Here is a 21304-nt window from a genome sequence, read left to right as displayed (position 1 = left end):
GTATGGGTTAAAGAAGTGACGCACAAAACCACAACAGAGAATAAACAATAATATACCTAAATCCAAAACTTAAATTGACCAAATTCGAAGCATTTGATGTTAGAACACACGGCACAAGAGCAGAGGAATTTATTCTTTATTAATAGATCCATTAACATAGAAAAGAATGCAGGTCTACGTTGGTCAGTTTCACATGACCATCCCTACATTACATTATTAATATCAACCCCCTTAACACTTTTAACATACACTAGTACCCCGACAGTACCGATCTCTATCCCTCTGCGTGTCATATAACCCGAAAAGAACTGCTGCGTATCAGAATCCAACGCAGCTTCGTTAATTTTGAGAATTCCTATTCCCTACAGAAGAAAGCAACATTTACAAGAAAGGGTAAACTCCATGTCCAATTGTCCACAGCGAATTGGTACTAACATGATAAAAAAAGGCATTTCTTCATAATCATAAACCACTTTAGTACGCTAGTGTGTCTGTTAGTTAAAGTTTTCTTTTTTGGTTAATGTACTTATGTTAGCTCTATACCATTTTATACTTCAATTACTCTTGCCTCTTAAATAAGTTGTTTCTTTAGCTCTATGATGAACATTTCAAAAAAGGAAAAAAAGTTGAGCCACTTTCAAATTTATCGCGTCACGTGTGAATCGATCGTGAACGTTATTGCATGCATTCGCTCCAAACGCAATAAAAAAAAATATGCATAATCATTTTGAATTCTTCTTGATTTTGTGCAATCATTTTGCTTTATTCAACCACTAAAAATAGTGAAGAACATCGTTTTCTCTCCCTCTTTTTTTTTTTTTACCACGTGTAGCCTTGAATCTAATCATATTGTTTAAACCACCATAGCTGTGTTTTTTAACCTTTGACCAAGATCATGTAGAAAAGGTTTAATTACCTTGGTTGGGATTATTGGATTGAGTAGGTTGCTGAGTGGTGGTTGTGCGTGTGCGTGTAACAACACCCGGCCAGGAGCGGCACGTACAGTGCATTCCCTCATCAATGCTGGCGTAGAGGGTGGTCAAGTGATCACCACATCCCCCCCATGTATACTTCCCACAGGTTTTACAGTCCACCCTATAACACATTATTTTGGCTTTGAAACTCTTCAAGACGCTACCTTGCTTGCTTGAGAGTATAGTATACTATGACACAACACCAACCGATTTTATAACAGATACATATTCGGATCATTGCTAGCATCTCGTTAACATCAACGTTAGCTTGATTTAATTTGTCTCGTGTTATCCACTCGTGGGGCCAGCTCGTCACTGAAGGTAACGCCCCCCATAGTTATCTATCCGATTATTCCATTTCAGAGATTCGCCACTCTTTGTGGTTTGTCTTTCAGAACCACCATGGAGCAGATATTGCATTCGACGACTGCAATGATGCCACGTCCTTAGGAATAATCTCTCGAGAAAAAACATCACTCTCACTTCTTGTCCCGGTCTCTTTCATTTGTTGCTACTTGCCAGACCTAGTAACTAGTAATTTCTCACAGCTTTGTGCATTAAGTAGAGGTGGTGATTACATAGAACTAATTTTAAATTTACAGCGCTAAAATATTTCTCGCGTCGCCCCATCCTTTGGGTCTCTTTGTTTCTCAATTTTAAATATTTTTCTTATCTAAGGCCAAAGAATATAGAAGAAAAGTACTTTTGTAAAAGTTTACACTATGCCAGAATAATACTTCATAGAGAGACCAGAAATCAGTCTTGTTACTTATCAGAACATAACCAAAATTAACAATTTGTTAGAAAACATATTAAGAATCCAAGAAAGAACGTTAACTTTGATTTATAAAAATCTCATAATCCCATTATATCACAACGGTGGAAAAACCCACGCAAATTTGATAATACTTTCAAGCGGTTTATTCACTTGGGAAAATACACCCGGCTCAACCAGTAATTTAGCTTAAATCGCAAAAAACCTAATGTGGAGAGAAAAAAAAAACTAATAAAACTACGTTCTTCCAAAGGACAGAGTCAGGAATTGTCTCGAGGATGAAATCCTTTTATAAAGTATACAAAACATAAAATTGTTTTATTTCTTTTTTAGTTTCCCAAAATTTTCAGGAAGGTATGCTACTATATTTGAAAGAAATTGAGGGGAAGAGATGAAAATTATTTGATTGTTTGGTAGAGAAGAATTAGAGTGAAAACAATTTGTGGAACTCATACTATTTCTCACCCATTTTCACTCATCTTTGTCTCTTCTAATCTCTTTTATTTCTCTTCGACCGAGCTCTTACATTTCTATTTTATTTTTCACCTATTTTCATGCACCCTATTTATTTCCTCTCTACCAAACAGGACAATAAGGTTCTGACATCTGAGGATTGGAAAGGTCCTGGCCATGGGCCTTGGCCAACCCCCTTGGCTCCACTCATGGCTCCTACTAATACATAAATGGTAAGTAAATTATCATTAAAGAGAATATTAGCTCAGATCAAATATCCTGACATTTTGGCCTTGGGTTCAAATTCATCCTTGAATGAGTCCGCTTCTTGCCCTAATTTTTTTTCAGCCAAATTGCAGCATGTTTCACTAATTACCCCCAAATCATACCTCAAATGTTTAACATAATTGACAAGCATTTGATGGTTTTTATAGGAGTAACATTTTAAGTAACTTGAAAGTTTTGACAATATCAATTAGCTGCACATAAAATCAATAAGGATAATATATGGCATAACACTATTCCCCTGAGAACAGTCAATCCCCTTAAAATGTCCTTATCAATAGTTCAAAAGTGTAACCAAATTGTATGGTTGCATTCAAAGTTCAAATTAAACACACCATACAAACAAACCAAGACCTACATCAGTGTGCGTTGCCATCACCTTTGTCTTCAGTAGACTCTAATGCCGGTTTCTTTGGTGTGCTTCCTTCTGCCGGAGTGGCATTTGATGCTCGCTTAACTCCTCTTCCCACCACACCAAGGTGTGTGACTCCACCAGATCCATTGGTGTGGGCAGTTGAAATGGTTGGGGAGTCAAAACCTCCACTGCTGTTGGCAGTAGCCAACCGTGAGGAACTCACCGTTGCTGAAGATGATTCCTTCACATTGCCTACCTTGGCAGCTGCTATTCCTAGGATCTCAGCAAGAATTGACTTTGGGTTCGAGACTAACTGTTGCAAATCTTCAAGCTGCAACCCCATAAATTCCCATTTAAATCAAAATAACAACATAACACAGGACAGATAGTTGTTTTAACAAAGTTTACAAAGTCTACCTTCTTTTCCAGCTCACTTGATAGACCTTTGAGAGTTTCAATCTCTGATTGTTTATCCAAAATTGAGTTATTAGACTCAGATTTGGGGCATGCTGGTAAATCCTGAGCTAACTCAGAAGCAGATGTCAAATCTGAACAACTCTTTACTTCATCTGTAAGACGATGTAATCGTGCCTTACAAACAGATGTAGCCTTCTGGCAGTAAGCAATTGCTTCTTGAGGCTTAGAACTAACCTCCAAACATAAGCATATGCGAAAATTTCTATGCTCATGAGTTAAAGCAGTCTAGCGGTGGAGAACATATTTGGTTATCTACTTATCTTAAATTGCAGATCTTGTTAATCAGTCAATTCAGTAATTTATTGCAACTTCTTAAGTTGTTACATTTTTCAGAATCATTGAAACCAGCAAAGTCTACAGATACCAGAAAAATCAAACATGTAGATAAGAATTATACAAAGGATACAAGTCAGCAATATTTCTATCATCTGGTTCAACCAGTTGTTCCAAGATGGTTAGTGCCTTCTGGTAATCCGAGAGGGAAGTTTCAAAATCCTCTGTATATGAGAGCCAAGAAATAATCAGCTTTTACTATAACCATATCCCATTGTTTTGTGTATTTGGGGAAGAAAACATTAGTTAAATTTAAAATGAGGATAAGAGCATGAAAATACCTCTTTCCAATGCAACATCTGCCAATGTTGATAATATGTCCACCTGTTCTATTGTATTGACAGATTGCTTTTCAGCAATGGCTCTGGCAATATCAAGCATTTTCCATGCCAGGTCCAAGTCAGTCTCATCTTCATCAGCTTCTGCCAAGTCTTCAGCATCACTATCCTCGTCATCTTCTTCCGGGTCATTCTTAGTTGACCCTGTTATATATTTGAAAAACAGAACTAACATTAAGAACTGATTGACCTGCAAACTACAACTTTTGTGGTAATGCAATAGTATAATTAATCCCAAAAGTGAATAATACAATGCACTTCAATCTACAATAATGACCATATGCTAGCTTCACCAAATTTGGCAACTATGGTTCATATTGTGACACAAAGTATCTCTACTTCTAACAATTTTAGGAGGCATTGTTACATAATTGTATTCACAAATTCCCTGTATATTATAATTTGCATCAACCATGAGCTTTTACTTATCCTCCTGGCTTAGTCCCTAACAGGACATAATTCATTTTAAATCTCAACATCAGTACTATGCATCTACATCTGATTAGTTTGTATAAACAACATAGAACAATTTATTTTTTAATTTGCTATTAAACAGTTAATAAATTAGGGAAATTCATGTCTACAGACATAAAGAATGCTTTAGTTACTCTAAACAAAAGGCATGTCTCATATATTTCCTATCATGAAATCAATGCTGCAAAATACTTCTCCTTATTTGAAATAACTGGTGAAAAGGGTAGGATAACGCAGAGCAGAACAGACCATTAACAAGAAAACATGCTCTCTTAGCCAACTAGGTAAAATGTAGCAATTTTTTTAGACAATTTCAAATTTATAGGGCATAAATAACCAATTCACCATACAAAGAGCTATGGTCTCCGAACACCTAGACCAGATTAAACAATATTATATCATAAACAAAACTCAAAATTACTAAGCAGTAAGCCCTAGAAGCAACACACTGACCATCATCCACTGCTCCACCCTGGTCATTTGAAGTCACATCCTGCCCGGCATTGTTTGAAATAGAAGCTGTGGAAGATTCAGCATTCAAAGAACCCTTCACAGAACCATCTTTGTTAGAGCCATGTTGAGATCCATCCTCCTTCTTGGGCACATCAGCTAAAGGATCAGCTTCCTCCTGAGCCTTGTATAAAAGTGCACACCCATATTTGTAATATGTGTGCACACACTCAGGAGCAAGTTCACCATAATGTGCCACTCTGTTTCGATTCAAATTATATCTCAGAACATTGTATATACAGCAAAATGAAGGTTAGAAATGTCAAATTAGCTACCATTTTCAATTAGTCCAGCACACAAACAAACTACTACATAAACCATGCACGCATTCGATGGATAGCTTAATAGAGAGAACATACACTCTTAAATGAGAATTTCTCCAACTTAATTCAGAATCTTATATTAGTAGAAAGATCAAATTCCACGCACGATTGAACTGTTAAAACAGAGAATCGGAGAATGTATTCTACGATAAAACTAAAAGAACCTGATTTCGAGAGCACGGCTGAAGTTATCAGCTGCTTCTCCAAAATCGTTCTCCTTAATTGCCTTGTTTCCTTTTTCCATCAGCTCGTTCGCCAACTCCAGAGACTTCTGAGGATCGCTACCGGAAGGTTCAGCGTTGGACACCGTCTTTTCACCGCCGTGCGCGGCGGCATCGACGGAGATTCCGCTCTTGTCATTCTCGGAAGAGGTTAGGGTTCCGTCGACGGTGATGACTTCCGCCGGTTGAGGCATTGTGACGGAGGTTTCAGATGCAGGAGCTTCTTCCGCCATTCTAGAATTTCGCTTCAGGGACGAGACTCACGAGAGAGAAAAAGAGAAGAGGGAAAATCAAGTCACCTCAATTCGGGAGGGTTTGGGTTGAGGTTTTCGTTTCTGGCGCAAAACGTGAAAATGAAAAAAAAAAAAAAAAAAGAAACCCGCGTGACACGTGTCGTTCTTATAACGGTTAATTAAAAAAGGGGCATTATCGTAATTAAATAAATTGATTAAAGTTTGGAAGTGCGAGTGGCCACACGTAGAGGATCAGTGAGATTGTTGCAATGGTGTGTGCAATCTCATCATCACCGTTCTCAACTCTCTCGTTTCGGCGTCTCGTCGTGAGCAATGCGACGGTGTCTCCGTGCAAGCCGCGTGCCGTGAAACTCTTAACGGCGCTTCCGAGCGCGGGGCGGAGGCAGTTGCTGTTTTTTCTAACGGCGACGACAGCGTTCACGGCGAGGGAAGCGGCATCCGTGGCGCAGGACATTCCCTTGTTCGGGATACGGAAGAGTCTAAAGAAGGTGGAGGAGGAAGCGGAGGAGATTGTGAAGGAGGGATTTGAGGCTGCGGACAAGGGGTTGGTGGCGGCGGAGAAGGGGCTGGAGACGGCGGAGAAGGGGCTGGTGGCGGCGGAGAGGGAGATTGAGGAGGCGGTGAGTTTTGGGGGGTTGGCGCAGGCGGGAGCAGTGGCGGGAGCGGAGGTTTTTGGGATTTTGGTTGCAACGGCGGTGGTGAACGGTATTTTGGGGCCTGAAGCTCAAAAATCGTGACTTGGTGAGTTGGTCATAAGTAAAGACTAGTACATTGTTGTTGTCGATGGATAACGTAGTGTTAAGTGTTGAATTGGATATGTTTGTGTCTCTGTAAGACTCTGCCTGCTTTACGTGTTTATGTTTGTAGCTTTGTGATCATATCATGTAAACGAATCAATGCATCTAGAATCTAATAGCCTTGTTCCTATGTATAGAAAATCGTTCCTTACGATAGATTTTTTTGTTTGTTGACTATCAGATCACGGATTCACTAATTGTATGATCGTATAGATGATAATTTACTATCGGAATCACTCGCATCTGGACTTGGATTTTTAAGCTATCATGTCTATGATAATCCCGTGTGGACTTGGATTTTTGAATGATGAGTGCATTATTGGAATAGTAGGAAAAAAAAATCCTCTGTAAGTTATCGAGAGTGAGTTTTTTAATCTTGAAACCACTTTATACAAATATACACAGACAAAATTAGTAAGTTTGCATAAAGATAAACGCATTTAAAATCAATTTAAATCTTTTTAATTGAAACTTGAAAGTTACTACAAAACTGTATTATATGAAATAGCTGGTTTCCTTTGATGCCCCGTGATCGAAGGTAATATGCTACGTTTTAATTTTTATGGTAGTTAAAAATGGTTACATTTTGTAGTAATTTTTTACTGCTGAAATTTAAATCATCATTAATGTTAGTTGACGGAGTCCGTGATTGGGTTCAATTGTGACATATTTTACAAAATTAGAGAATAAAGTCAATAATTTATTGGACTTAAGAACATTTTCCATGTGAGTGTTTACCTTTAAGTAACGTTACTTAATATTTTATATACTGAAGGAGATAGGAGATAACATGATATTTCTAATACAAGCATTAATATTTTATCTACCGAAGGAGATAGGAAATAACATGATATTTTTCATACAAGCATGTATAAGTAATTATTGCTTAATAAATTTATATTATAAATAAAATATTTTTTAAGATTTGTAGAACCCGTAAAATTAAGTTAATTATTTAGTAACTTTAATATTAGAATGAATTTTCATATGGTGTTTAAATTGTGAGACTTCCCGATAAGTCATTTATTATAGGAATTTATTACTTATTGAATTGCTTCGTGGGAATGAACTACTAGTGAAAATATAATGCTTAGTGGGATTACTTAGTTGGAATATTTCTTTGTTTGCTTCAAGGGTTTCTTAATTTAGCTTATAAATAAATTTTTCTTGTAAGCAATAAAGATAGAATTTGAAGATTCATGATATTTTTGTGTTTCTTCATTGTGAAATCTTTTTCTTTGTTTTTTGAAAAAATTTATAGTGTTAATTTTATTGAGAGGTCGTTATTAAAGTCATGTTTTATTTTTATGAAAATATTTGTACCGACAAATTATGGTTAGGGTCAATTTTTTCTTGGTTTTCTTTTCCTGTTTTGAAGACAATCATAAGTAAATAAATAAATAAAAATCCAAAGCAAGACTAATTGTGCCAGAGACAAACATCAATTTCAAGCATGACTAAGAGTGTGCTTGGTTCCACATTTGAAATCAATGTTAGAGCAAAATCACAATAAAATCGAAGGAAAAGTAAGTATTGATTGCGTTGGGGATCCACATTTAATGGTTTTTAAAGTGTTTTCAACGCATCATCAACATTTGGAATGATGCAATTGTAAAAATTATCTTTAAGACAAATAATATTTTAATTAAGGATCAAAGACATCTATAATGTGTATCATAATAATTTATAAGAAAGGAAATTGACCTTTTTAAAATGTCAATCACGATTCAACAAATCTCTGAATCATTTGTAAATTTTTAAATAAGATCGTAAACTTTTTATTTAGTGGGTCTTGAACTAAAAAAGTAGGTCGTAAGATTTTAATTTTTTTTACGGCTTAAAATCATCACAATGTGATAATCTATGACGATTTTAAAATATCAGGAACTAATTAAAAAAAATTATAAGATCAGACTTAATTAAAAAATTAGTTTAGGAATCTATTTGAAAATTCACAAATAGATAGTAATTTAACCTATTATTGTAAGATAAAATAAAATTATTGTATCATTTAATCATTTTAAAAATTCACAAATATTTATTGTTTAAGAAGTAAACGATCGAAAATACAAAACTATGAATGTCAATTAAAATAATATATCTGACATTTTAAATTAAGAAAATATGGTTGTATTTTATTTGAATTTTAAATATTACTGACAAATCCTTTTCTACTAGCATGATCCATTTCTGCAACAATAGTTTTTATTTAAATTATTTAGGATCAAAGTGGTGAGTGATATTAAATTATTTGGATAGATGTTGAATTTATCTAGTTTATTTCCATGTGATGGGAAGGAAAGAAAAATGGTTATGGTTTGATAGCGGTGTGCGGGTGTGAATCTCAGACTCAAATTCAGCAGTAGAGCACATGGTAGCTGCAAATTCCAACCATCACCATGCCTTCCAATTCCTCCTCACTTCACTGCAAATTCCAGACCTTAGCGTGCCAAACAAATCCCAACCTTGATCAAAAGGATACCCCTACCACGGTATGCTACTTTCCTTGCTTTATTTCGTACCTTAACTTCCTTTAACCTCCTCTGCTCAGGATGAAGAAAAACTTGTGGTCGAGCCCAGCCATACAAAAACTTCACTTCCTCAATTGCCCGCCAAAGACATCAACAACAAAATCTCACTTGTTCTACCTTAGCGGCTTTGGGCCTTTTCTTGTCTACGAGGTTGGATTTCGGTGTTTCCCTCAAAGATCTCTCTGCCATTGCAATGCCTTACGAAGAGGTTTCTTCCCCCACGCTTCACTGTTTCTATCCTCTTAATTAATTATTTTAATTAATTAATCATTTGATTCCTTGTGCCAACTTTACGCCTTAGTCCTTACACTAAAAAAATTATCCTTTAGTTTGTGGCAAGTTTAAACTGTCAGAACACTTATAAGAGGGACTAAAACGAAGAATCGCCACACAAATGATTAGTTCATCTTCATTTTAAGATATCTGTTAGTGCTGACTAGGTTTTCTTGTTTCATTCGTGGTTGTTACTTGCTACATAATATCTGCTTCATATTTTCTCATAGTATTTGTGCTTTTGTGTTGGATGGTCCAGGCTCTCTCCAATGGGAAGCCCACTGTGGTGGAGTTTTATGCAGATTGGTGTGAGGTATGCCGGGAATTTGCTCCTGACGTCTACAAAGTAGAGCAGCAATTCAAGTAGTCATCTTTATGCACACATGTTTCCTTTTTTCTACATTTATCTCTTTTGGATTTTGATGCCTTATAGATTTGTTATCACTATTTATGATCACCCATAGTATTTCGTAAAACATTAATTTTTGTTAGTACTAATTGGTAGTCTTGACACCTTTTAATTCTCAATATAGGGATCAAGTTAATTTTGTGATGTTGAATGTTGATAATACAAAGTGGGAGCAAGAGCTTGACGAGTTTGGCATGGAGGGTATTCCACACTTTGCATTCCTTGATAAAATAGGCAATGAGGAGGGCAATGTTGTGGGTAGGCTTCCAAGACAGTACTTGCTTGAAAATGTCGATGCCCTTGCTCGTGGAGAAACATCTGTTCCTCATGCTCGTGTTGTAGGTCAATATTCAAATGCTGAGGCAAGGAAGGTGCATCAAGTTGCTGATCCAAGACGTCATGGTTAGATGACCACATATACAGTACCTTCTTTTACTGTTTCTCAGGAACTGGTTTTATTTGTCAGTGAGCATACAACTCATTGACCTTGTTTCTTACCCTTCACAAGCATACTATGTTATAAACATTGTGCGAGTCTGTCATAGATTAGGATCCGAATCTAGATATCAACCAAAATTGTTAGTTCAAATGTGTCTATATTCTGGCAATCTTGTTATAGGTGAAGATGCACTTGAATGTTTACAAGTCTGCTAATCTACTCGTCATCTGTTTTATAACAATTTATATTTGCCCGCGGCTCACTATCTAAATGCATGGAATTCTTAGTTTATCAGAAAGTGATGGTTTTGGTGTAAATAATATGATTGCTCTGCCCCGATCATGGTTTATTACCCACGACTAAGAAATTTAAACTGACATATGTTGTTTGCATTATTACCCGACGCAAGTCTGGATCCAACATTGTGGTTATCTTTGATGTTTTCTACAATATTTGCATCTTCCTTTTGCTTGGACTCTCTTCCAGTTCTAGTGGCTAATGTCTTAGGATTCAAAACACCACTGGCTTAATAGAAATAATCTTTTTTTTTTTTAAAAAAAAAAAAGAGCAGTAAAATAGGGCATGGCACAAGCATTGTCGCTGATATCATTCACAGCCAGAAGATCTAGAGTTCTCTGACAACTGAAGCAGCGTTAAGACAAAAACATGGATCATGTGTTCATGTGGCAGCCCTCAAGTGCTGCCAATAAGAAATCAACCACTTTCATGGCAGTTATTATTATCTCCACTAAAACCACTCCAAAACTGTAGACATCACTTTTATCAGAAAGATGGAAGTTCTGGTGGTATTGGGATCGACATAACCTGGAGTCCCTTGTGGGGCGGTTGAGATATGAGATGTTTCTGTCAATGCAAGCCTAGAAAGCCCAAAATCAGCTATTTTATATTTGAAGCCATAATCCAAGAGTATATTACTAGATTTTATGTCTCTGTGGTAAATTGGGGGATGAATTGCAGAATGGAGATATGCTATAGCATTAGCGGTTTCAGTAGCAATGGCGAGTCTTATTGTCCATGGTAGTCCTTTACTCCTCTGTCTTCGCAAATGCTGAGAAAGTGTTCCATTTTGCATAAACTCATAAACAAGGATCTGCTCTCCCTTCTCTATGCAGTAACCTAAGAGGCAAACTAAATTCGGGCGACTCACTGAAGAAAGTAGCTTGATCTCATTCATGACTTTGGTCAGCACTGTTGGTGTCTCTTTGCCTTAACTTCTTTATAGCAACCCACTCATCATTGTGCAGTTTTCCAGCATAAACTGTACCAAATACCCCCCAGTTCCCAGCCTGTGTTTCTCAGAGAAAGAATTTGTGGCTTTTTCTATTTCTTTGTAGGGATAGAAAGGTACACTAGAGTTGCCTGCAGCTTCGCGTAATTGGCGCTTTACTATGGTATGTTGCGATCACTGTCAAGTGTGGACAATCATGCAGCATCAGTACAAATATGAAATTTCAGAAATTCTTTTTTCTATGCTTGTTTATATCAGGAAATGGGAAAAGAGACGTGAAAAAACATGCATTCAGTAAGAGGTGACAGATTAACAAAGATTCTCGTATGAAACAAAAGTGCAACATGTTATTATATAGTGAAAGGAACATTAAGATTAAGGTTCTATAATACCTCCAACAACAACACCAATTTTGGTTGCTTTCCCACATCCACCGGACGTTAGTGTTGAAGCACTGCAACTTGAAGCCGAAGCTGATTACAAGGCAAACATGGATAGAAAGAATTAAAACAATGACAATATTTACGAAAGGAACTATTACATCAAAAAAATTATTATTCTGGATAAGCAGTATCTACTAAAATCTTCCTGGTGGATTGAGTCAAAAATAACTTCCTACAATATTTAGCTTTTGAAGACAGGATTGTTATTGATCAGAAATTGCTTGTTTAATTCTGAATATTATTTTCTGAAGATTGTATTAAGTCTTCAGTAAAGTTTTAATTAAAAACCATTTTGAATTTAAAAAATAAATCAAACCCTTGCAATATGCAAAATCTACAAGAAGTGGCACAGTATGGTTCTTATGCCTGTATGATAGATCAAGTGGAAAGGGTAATTCGTATCACACTGACACTCAAATTGCGTTGTCAACATAAGGGTGATAAACAAACTGTCGGTGATGCCCAAATGCCTAAGGTTACAAGTAATTACCTTAAAATTAGGTCAGTTCCTAATATTAATTGCTCACGTTGAGAATGCATATCGTCACCGATATCTGCCGTTTGACCACGACTCATACATAGTAAATTCAAAAACATCCGACCACGCATGTGCCGCAAGAACACGTTGACTTTTGATTTATGTACTTCTGTTTAGTTAAGTTACCACTCAAAACAAAGAACGTATCCCCACCCCCTAACCAAAACATCAACAACATTCTGAACACGAAGCCGAGAACCTATCCAATTTCCCTATTCCCTATTTTCCATGAAATTGGATTCATTAGAGAAGGAACATCAAAATTAGTATGAATATAATTAAACAGGACTAAACAAGCTATCAATAGCCGCTTTACTTCCACATATCTATGCAAGGGGCCTGTAAGGCCTTACCTTATAGTCTACACGACTACCAGAAGGGATTTTGTTATGACTGAAATAAACCAGCAACAATACACACAGCAGAGTACTAGTGACACAAGGCTACAAGCAGACAAGGAGCTAGATTCGAATCAAAGGCCTAAAAAGAAAATTACCAAGCCTAGCATCTCAAGGATTTTGTATGAAAAGGGTGCTGAGTTGGCAGCTTCTCAGTGGCTATAGAATTAGTGGTTGTCTGCCCTTTATATCTTTCTGTTATAATCTGCTCCTTGTTACTCCTTTTCTGTTATTCCTCTAAGGCCAGTGGTGTCATTCTTGTTAGAATTCTGTTAGAATCCTTATCATTACCAATAGCTGCAGTGCTTATAAAATGAATGATGTATTGCGAGTAAAGGCAGCAGAAATAAAACTCACTTTTTCCTCACCTTTCTTCTTTGGAGGATCCTAGGCCTTGAATGCTAAGAAATTACTGAGCTGTTTTCTGTTTTTTTCAGTTCATAACAGATTTTTTCACACAAACATACAAGAAGTAATAAATATATACATAAACATACATATATATATGTTATTATTATTAACACACAAACATGCAATTTTATTTATAGTGTAAATTCGAGTTATAGGACTCAATTTTACACCGTGATTTTTCAAAAAATATTTCAAAACAAAGTCAAGAATTCGAGTCTCCAAATCCAAATTCTTAAAAAAAATTATTTTTTTTGGTGTTTTTTTAAGAAAAAAAATATTTTTTTAAAGATAATAAAATAATATAAATAAAGAAAATTAATTCAAAATAATAAATTATAGAATATAAATAAAGACAAATTAATTTTAAGTAATATTTTAGCATGTATATTTGCACAGAATAATTTTTTTTTATATGATTAAAATTATAATGCATCACACCGACACTTTTAACCGTCGAGAATGCATCGAGAATTTCAACTACAGTACCATGAATGGTGTTTGTACCATATATGCACAAGAATCTCTAACGTACAATACCATGAACAATGTTTGCATAGTGCCTCAGCAGGATTCCTAACACGTATAGTGTTTGAACAGTGATCCGACAGGATTCCTGACATGCACAACGTTTGCGTCTTGATAGGACTCTTAATGCGTACAATATTTTGCACAGTGATCCAACAACATTCCTAACGCGCATAGTGTTTTGCACAGATGGTAGGATTTCTGACACGCACGATGTTTCACACATATTACACTGACACTTCTTTCCACGTATAACACTTCTTGATGCGTATAGATACCCTACACCAAGTTATTTAAAATCACCAAAAAAAAATTTTGTTAAAAACTTTCATTGTGTAGAGGGGAAATAAAGCCAACAACGTTATTATGGAAACAAGATTGTATTGATCTTCAAAGATACAAAGCATGGTAAGTACATAAAATTATATTATAACCTTTTATATTGATAAAACAATTTTTATTGTCGTGATAATTAAAAAATGTAACTTTGAATTTACAGGGGCAACAACCAATAATCATTGCTTATTGTCATTCCATACCCTCATCTCATCCTTTAATGGAGTCGTTATTAAGTCATATTGGCTTTGCTAATGTTTTCAAATTACAATACTTCAAAATTGATCATCATCTAGATATTGCACTTGTTGAGTGATGAAGACGAGAAACTCACACTTTCCATCTTCCTGTCAAGGAATGCACAATTACACTCGAGGATGTAACACTAAAACTTGAAATAAGGATTGGCGGTAGGCCAGTAACCCACTCAAGGTACTATGATTGGGAGGATATGTATCAACAATATTAGGGTGTGGTTTCGCCAAAAGAAGGAGCACTAGTCAGTTTTGCCATCAAAATTAAGTGACCGCAAGATAATATGTCACTACTTCTCATAGAATCAACACAACAATTAGAAATACATTGTAGAACTTACATTTTGTGGCTAACTATTGTTGTGAGGGGTGATTCCTCTTAATAGAGAGGTAAAATGATTTTTTTTTGCAAGATTTTTAAATTTTTGTAGGGGCCTGGATAGGAACTAATAGTAACACCTTTTTTAATCTAAAAAATCAGTGTGAATCTAAGGCCTAAGGAGGTGGATTGGAGCGCTGAGGCCCTCATTCTTGGTCTTTTACTTCCGCGCCTCCATTTTACTTCCTACACTACCTGTTGTAATTTGAGTGGACAAAATTGTCCCTCATAGCTTATGTCTGGCCACCCCTTCGCTAACCCTAGCTAGCACCCTCACTCGTGCGGCGCACAGAACCCGTTGAAGGCTTGAAGCCACCCCGACGCCGTCGAAGGTAAGTTACCTTCTTTATTGTTTTCCAAACGTTTTTCCGAAGTCTTCTAGCACTGGTAGAAGAGATAAAAACAAGTGTTCTGCGTTTGCGTTGCTTAAACCTTAGAAAGAGTTTGATTTTGACGTTCTCGACAGAGAGAGCGAGCAACAATGTCAGACAGAGAAGACAACGCCCCTGAGGAATTCACTGCCGAACAGGTCCCTTGCTCTTTTCTTATTTTTGTTTTAATTAATCGAATCATCATCTTCTTTTTCTTTTTTCTTTTTTTTATGTATATATTCGGACAAAATCAATACACACTTGATACAAGCATGTGTTTTGCTTGCAGGGTATACAACAAGACGAAGAGATTCGAAGGATTCAAAGAGAAAATAAGGCCAGGTATTGCGTTAACCTTCGTTTAATTAGTTATCAGGTTCAGTTTACTTACCTAGTTGTTGAGAGTGAAAACTGAGAATTAAGATTTTTTTTTTAAAACAAACTGCTTTTGAGAATCTTCTGTAATTCCTTTGCATTATGATTCACCATATAGATAGATAGATTTTGGGATAATTTATAGCTTGGTCTAAATACCATTGAGGGGATGAGGGGGAATAGTTGCAAAGAGTGTTACCGGAGAGTAGATTCAAAAGCTCTTTTCTATTGAAAGATATGACTTTGCGAGCTTCTCATTCTGCTGTTTAGTGTTTATTCATCGATTAGCATTAGGTGCTTAATGGTTTTGAAGAAATTGTTGGAAAAAGTTTCAGTAAATCCCATCAAACTTGGGTCTGCTCAGTGTAATATATAAAAGGGCTTTTCAGCTCAACACTTGTGAAATGAGAGTCCACGAATTCATGTAAGGATGTTGAATCATATGGATTGATATATGCTAATTGCTAACCTTTAGCATCAGTTAAATGGTATCACTCTTCTTTCATTGCTAAACCATAGGTTAAGATATAATTGCATGCTCTTCAACTTTGTTGAAAAAACTTGCAGGATTTGTTTTTGGACTTGTGCAAAACAATCTAATTCAGTGAGTACCTAATTATATATATGACTTTGCATTTTTGACTGGCAGGGTTGTTCGTGAAGGAAAAGAGCGTCGGAGGAGATGGGCCCAAAAAATAACTCCTCGACCATCCAAAGCTGGTGAAAAATCCGAAGACGTAGGAGACTCTGAACCACAGAAAGAATCAAATACAGCAGCGGGATTTCTTCCCGACAACATTGTTCAAATGCTTGCAGCTCGCGAGAAGTATTTATGATCTTTCTTTCTTTTTCCTCGTGTCACAAATATGCATTCTTATTTGGACAAAATCTCTAAGAGATTATAATTCATTTGCAGACAAGTTTTCTTATCTGACAACAATGAGGAGAAAGATGAAATAAAGCCTACCACTTCTAGGAAGAGAAAATCAAGGAAATCAGGGTTAGAGATTTCGTCCCTTTTAATTCTATATTTTATTTTGATGCATTCATGTTGCTTTCTACCCTGTATTTATTTATATTCCTGCTGTGATTTGCAGTTTGAAACCTGTTATTTTGAGCGAAATAGGTCCTCCTCCATGCTTAAACACTGCCTTAGATTTCTTGAAGGAGAAGCAAATGTCAGTTCAAAGATCTTCTTCAGTTTTGAACAATTCCAACAAAGCATTCCGTCTCCTTTCTCGGTCAGGGGTGCTTCGCAGTAAATGAGGATTTTCATTTATTTATAAACATTTGTTTTTTGCTAAGTGAGGTTAGAATTGCAATATTTATTTTTAACCAGTTAGCATTGGTGCTGCTCTTGGTCTACTGTACTGTGTAACCTAAAGACATCCTTATGTTTTGTTTGGATTAGATGTGAAATACAAACAAAAGAAAATAAATAGTAAGGATATAAAATAAGAGAAATTGAGAAAAAATAGATGTTTGAATGGATGGAAATATGAAGAAAAAAGTGACGATATTTTTATTCCTGTTTCTCTGAATGTGTAGAAGAGAGTAGAAACAAAAAAAAAAATTATGAAAAATATAATTAAGCTAAAAATAAAATTTAAGTTTTTATTCCATTATTTATTTTTTAACATAATGTTTTTTTAAAAATAAATTTCTACCAAAGATTATTAAATTATTTAGAGGTCTTCATTTTCCTTTCATTATGTCATTTTGAGGGAAAAGGTGGTGATTTTTCTTCTGTATATTGTGGATCAAACAGAAAAAAAAAAACTTTTTACTTTTCGGCTTAAAAAATATTAAAAATTTAGTTTTTTTAAAATCATATTTCCTTTCCTTCCTCATTTTCCCTAAAATAAATAACGGATAAATGTTAGTTGTATTGCCCACGTGTGTTTTCCCTTCATATTCATAAGAGACATAGACCACCCTTCCCTAGCATTGAATTAGTTTTTTTTGCTTAAATATATTATTGACTCATGATATGTACCTGATTTTTGCATTTAAAAATATATTTTTTCTTCAAAATGGATTTTTAATATTTGAAAAGTTTTATTTGAGATCCTTGTCGTAGATCTGTTAACTGCTTATGTGATTGTTAATTGGTCACGTTGACATATGGTATACGACGTGTGGTGTCACGTGTACTTATTACTGAGTGAGATTCCACATAGGAAAATGTTTTTTTTTTCTTTCTCATTTTTCTTTTTTTTCTTTGTTTTCCTAGTTTGTCCCTTTGGACAATCTCTTTCTTTGTTGAGTGTTGATCTCTCTTTTCTCCTAGAAAACCTAGCTCTTTCTCTTCACCCTCTATTGGATAGATCAAATCATTGCATTGATGCTAACATCCGCAACCACCTTTGTAGATGTAAAGATGCAATGATTGCAACCACCAACATCTGTAACATTTGCAATTGCGAACTCCTTGCCATGTGCTTCCTTTGACGATTCTTGGTGGTGACAACACTATGTGTGTGCTATTGGTGAGTGGGAGAAATGAAGACAAAGTGACAAAGTGACAAAGTGCCACCCTATTCCAAATTGACCCCCATTATGTTCCCCCCATCATTGACTCCGTGTACAATGGCCTCGTCTCCTTCGACGGTCAAATCTGAAATTTGGGAGGCAGATTCAGTGGCCCTCATCTTCTTTGCTTCAAGTTCAAGACCATCACGACTGATGTAGCACCACTGGCAACAGATTTGGCACCACGGCAAAGTATTCAGCATCATTGACACTAGATGTAGCGTTGCCACAAGATATCCGACATAGTGGCAAGAATCCCATCGGTGTAGACAAGCCAGGAAGAACATCTAGGCAAACTGAGTGCCTTCTCTATCCCTCACCTGCATCTGTACCCTCCATCTCCCTCATCAGTCTTGACCTTCTATTGGGAAAACAAGAAGAGAAAATGGGGAAAAAAAAAACTTTTTCCTACATGTAATCTTATTTAGACAATGAGTACACGTGACACTGCATATTGGATGCCAACATGTCTGATTAACAATTATGTAACCATTTAGCGGATTCCGATTAACATATCTCAGATAAAACTTTTTAAATATTAAGAACCCAATTCAAAAGAAAAATTTATCAGGGACAAGATGCAAAAATTGGGTATATACGAAGGATCAAAAACATATTTAAACCTATTTTTTTAATTAGTAGATATTTTGGACTTTTTTTTTCATCAAATATTTGGGATTTCTATTTGGCATTTCTATTAATCCTTCTTTCATAGGAACTCAATTGTTGAACCACTTGGGTAAATATTTGTTGGTACCAAGAATTAATTTTAAACGAGGAGATGGATTTTTTTTGGAAAAACTGTTTTTTTTATCAAAAATTATATTACTCAACAATTAATTTCTCATTTAAAATTATTTTCAAAATAAATGTTTTAAATACTAAAAAACAGAGCAAGTAAGCGATATATCTTTATCTTGCTTAATAAGTGTTTAATAATCCCTTTGTTCTTAATCAACTTTGTTTGATTACATTTTGAAATAATTTTTAAAAATAGAAATCAAACGCTCCCTAAAATTCTCTTTTGATTACAGATTCTGTCTAAAGGGACAGAGCATGAAAAAGAACGGGCACGTATAAATTGTATATTTTTGTCAAGTAAGAGGGATCCTTCTTAACCTTTAGTCGTGGCACGACATACAAATTTCAGTGGTACAATCATCATATATTTGTTAAAAAAATAGTCAATTTGAGGAGTGACGATAAATTATAACTTGAGTAGTTTAGTACTAAGATATTCAATATACAAAAAGAAAGTAACAGTAACAGAGATAAAGCGATAAGTTGATAGTCATATGGGAATAATCTTAGTTGATGGGTTACATATATTTAAGGAGAAGAGAAAGCGTCATCTTGTTGGAGCCAAATCTGGTCTTGTGCTGAAGTTGTATTACCTTTGGAGTTGCCCAAAAGACCCTCAAAAGCGCCTTTGATTCTGTTTAAGGACTTACGGTGTCGAATGCGATTGAGAACTTGTTGTTTGTTCAGGGTTTGCGCCGAGGCTTTGGATGACAATGAGGACTTCAACTGGAGCTGGCTTGAGACGCCATCAAGTGTGTTGGTCGAGTCCTTGTCTTCCATGTGTTTAAGGCTAGACTTCTCTGCCTCTGATTCAGCTCTGGAAATCATGAAAGCCATTTTGTTTGTTATGCTGCCAAAAACATAGATTGCATAGGAGTATTGAAATGGGATGAAGTTCAAATATATGGATGGGATAAACCACCAAGTTAGGAAGTGGTTTTCGTTTCATTTCAGGGTTCTCAAATAGCCTGTTGTTTTTTCTCAAACAGGGGATGCCGACGTAAGTATCGTCCAACAGACAAAAAGTACGTGTGTTAACTCACAAAAGTATTTAGATAGATTCAGTGCATTTCTACGAAACCACCAAGCAGATTCCGCTGGCTGTTTTCTGTGGGGTGATTCATATTTTGTGTCCTTTTTATAAATAAAATAATTTAAATCAAAATTAATAGTTTAACCTATAAATCTAAGGAGAACATGAATGTAACATTTTTTTTTTTACACTTATTATGTTCTCATTGAATCTATTGATTCAACATGTAATCTTAACCCATTAATGATTAACACTCACGTATTGATATTTTATTTATAAAAATAATTTAAAATGGTCAATCACTCTTTTTATTTTGAGCGATAGTTATTAATAATCTTTATTATTCCAAGCAAGTCAATTATAAAAATAAATCAATATGTTTCTTCCTTATTTAGGAAAATATTAACCGGACCATAAGGCGTAAGTTAGGAAATCAAAAGTAAAAAGTTTAAGTATAATAGTACATTTCTCATTGATTTCCAATGCAGTTCTAACAAACTTTTTTATTTATTGATTTTTTAACTAGTATTCCATGGACACTAGTTAGTAGGACTCCGTTATTCATTAGTAGGATAAAGATTGTTAGGGTTTGCTTATTTTGTTATTTATAACGCATGGAATTTCATCCATAAAAAAATATATATCGTCCTGAAAGGGGGTGCAGTCAGTAGTGTATTGAATAGAGATTAAGGGGATCTTAAAAAGTCATATACCAATTTGTGGGTAAATTCATTGTCTATTTTTAAGATGGATGTGTGATGGCGAGATACAAGTTGGAATTTTACTAAGATCTTCCTTCCTAATTCAATTTTGGCATTCATATCACTGAAATCAGAACCTCCTCTCCCCAAAAAATGAAAAAACAGAGACCACGAGTAATAAATACATTGCACGTGCTATATTTTTTTGAAGATAAGTTTGATATTGATCTCATCGATGGAGTCGACTTGGCAGGAAAACAATGGGCTATGTGAATAGTTTTCATTTTTCAATCAAACAAGTAAACTTCTGGCGTTTCTATGTAGGAGTTATTAGGAGTTATTATTGGTAGCATGCAAATTGTTTTTGTCCTTATCAAGGGGTGGCAGAAATTTTTTTATTTTGGAATTATTTTTCTCACAGAATCATGATTCCTTTGGATAACGGAATCATATTCTTGTGTTATATTATTTTCATACCTCTCTCATTACAATGAAAATATGTGTTCGTGTAATTTTTTCCACCCTCTCTCTATTCAACAGAAATATGTTTTCCTTAGGTATTTTTTAAGAAAAAATAATTATAGAATTAATTTACTTTTTTTACATTAATTTTTTTTCAAATTATATTAATGACAACATACATTATCTTTTTTTAACAATAATCAAATTAATTTACATAAATTATATTTTTTATTTAAATTTAAATTAATGATAAAATAAATTAATATTTTTAATTT

General features: G+C 35.1%; 5 protein-coding genes, 1 long non-coding RNA gene and 1 pseudogene across 6 annotated transcripts; 3 read left to right on the top strand and 4 right to left on the bottom strand.

The window, feature by feature from the left end:
- Window positions 1-118: 118 nt before the first annotated feature.
- LOC121173017 (uncharacterized) lies at window positions 119-1196 on the bottom strand. The gene is made up of 2 exons (XM_041006631.1): window positions 917-1196; window positions 119-362 (listed from the first exon to the last, which is right to left on the bottom strand). Exons 1-2 carry the CDS (start codon window positions 1016-1018, stop codon window positions 204-206), a joined length of 261 nt encoding a protein of 86 aa, XP_040862565.1. The 5' UTR covers window positions 1019-1196; the 3' UTR covers window positions 119-203.
- Window positions 1197-2697: 1501 nt separating this feature from the next.
- LOC100789496 (tetratricopeptide repeat superfamily protein) lies at window positions 2698-5851 on the bottom strand. Its single transcript, NM_001255940.2, has 6 exons — window positions 5462-5851; window positions 4918-5174; window positions 3934-4134; window positions 3726-3816; window positions 3260-3521; window positions 2698-3173 (listed from the first exon to the last, which is right to left on the bottom strand). The coding sequence occupies exons 1-6, from the start codon at window positions 5749-5751 to the stop codon at window positions 2847-2849; spliced, it is 1428 nt and encodes a 475-aa protein (NP_001242869.2). The 5' UTR covers window positions 5752-5851; the 3' UTR covers window positions 2698-2846.
- A 140-nt stretch (window positions 5852-5991) lies between these two features.
- LOC100788441 (uncharacterized) lies at window positions 5992-6703 on the top strand. The gene has a single exon (XM_003537363.5). It carries the CDS (start codon window positions 6021-6023, stop codon window positions 6507-6509), a length of 489 nt encoding a protein of 162 aa, XP_003537411.1. The 5' UTR covers window positions 5992-6020; the 3' UTR covers window positions 6510-6703.
- Window positions 6704-8778: 2075 nt separating this feature from the next.
- On the top strand, window positions 8779-10462 carry LOC100500230 (thioredoxin-like protein HCF164, chloroplastic-like). The gene is made up of 4 exons (XR_136976.5): window positions 8779-9061; window positions 9121-9308; window positions 9633-9736; window positions 9907-10462. It is a non-coding gene; the product is annotated as a thioredoxin-like protein HCF164, chloroplastic-like (long non-coding RNA).
- Window positions 10463-10588: 126 nt separating this feature from the next.
- Window positions 10589-12522, bottom strand: LOC106795014 (wall-associated receptor kinase-like 14; annotated as a pseudogene).
- Window positions 12523-14882: 2360 nt separating this feature from the next.
- On the top strand, window positions 14883-16853 carry LOC100782047 (uncharacterized). The gene is made up of 6 exons (XM_003537357.5): window positions 14883-15086; window positions 15221-15283; window positions 15415-15467; window positions 16150-16326; window positions 16417-16500; window positions 16598-16853. Exons 2-6 carry the CDS (start codon window positions 15236-15238, stop codon window positions 16764-16766), a joined length of 531 nt encoding a protein of 176 aa, XP_003537405.1. The 5' UTR covers window positions 14883-15086; window positions 15221-15235; the 3' UTR covers window positions 16767-16853.
- A 2262-nt stretch (window positions 16854-19115) lies between these two features.
- Window positions 19116-19701, bottom strand: LOC100527721 (uncharacterized). The gene has a single exon (NM_001249513.2). It carries the CDS (start codon window positions 19668-19670, stop codon window positions 19362-19364), a length of 309 nt encoding a protein of 102 aa, NP_001236442.1. The 5' UTR covers window positions 19671-19701; the 3' UTR covers window positions 19116-19361.
- Window positions 19702-21304: the final 1603 nt, after the last annotated feature.

Source organism: Glycine max, chromosome 11 (assembly GCF_000004515.6).
Source record: "Glycine max cultivar Williams 82 chromosome 11, Glycine_max_v4.0, whole genome shotgun sequence".
In the NCBI taxonomy this organism is placed as follows: Eukaryota; Viridiplantae; Streptophyta; class Magnoliopsida; order Fabales; family Fabaceae; genus Glycine; species Glycine max.
This window is presented reverse-complemented; position numbering and strand designations above follow the sequence as displayed.

What these genes read in the sequence shown, in the direction of transcription:
- LOC121173017 (XM_041006631.1), bottom strand. Translation starts at nt 1,018, where the DNA reads ATGAGGGAATGCACTGTACGTGCCGCTCCTGGCCGGGTGTTGTTACAC. An exon ending in ATCCAATAATCCCAACCAAG is followed by an intron (nt 363 to 916) that starts GTAATTAAACCT and finishes TTTCTTCTGTAG; the next exon opens with GGAATAGGAATTCTCAAAAT.
- LOC100789496 (NM_001255940.2), bottom strand. Translation starts at nt 5,751, where the DNA reads ATGGCGGAAGAAGCTCCTGCATCTGAAACCTCCGTCACAATGCCTCAA. An exon ending in AGATGTTGCATTGGAAAGAG is followed by an intron (nt 3,817 to 3,933) that starts GTATTTTCATGC and finishes TCTCATATACAG; the next exon opens with AGGATTTTGAAACTTCCCTC. An exon ending in CAAGTGAGCTGGAAAAGAAG is followed by an intron (nt 3,174 to 3,259) that starts GTAGACTTTGTA and finishes ATGGGGTTGCAG; the next exon opens with CTTGAAGATTTGCAACAGTT.
- LOC100782047 (XM_003537357.5), top strand. Translation starts at nt 15,236, where the DNA reads ATGTCAGACAGAGAAGACAACGCCCCTGAGGAATTCACTGCCGAACAG. An exon ending in CAAAGAGAAAATAAGGCCAG is followed by an intron (nt 15,468 to 16,149) that starts GTATTGCGTTAA and finishes TTTGACTGGCAG; the next exon opens with GGTTGTTCGTGAAGGAAAAG. An exon ending in AGAAAATCAAGGAAATCAGG is followed by an intron (nt 16,501 to 16,597) that starts GTTAGAGATTTC and finishes TGTGATTTGCAG; the next exon opens with TTTGAAACCTGTTATTTTGA.
- LOC100788441 (XM_003537363.5), top strand. Translation starts at nt 6,021, where the DNA reads ATGGTGTGTGCAATCTCATCATCACCGTTCTCAACTCTCTCGTTTCGG.
- LOC100527721 (NM_001249513.2), bottom strand. Translation starts at nt 19,670, where the DNA reads ATGGCTTTCATGATTTCCAGAGCTGAATCAGAGGCAGAGAAGTCTAGC.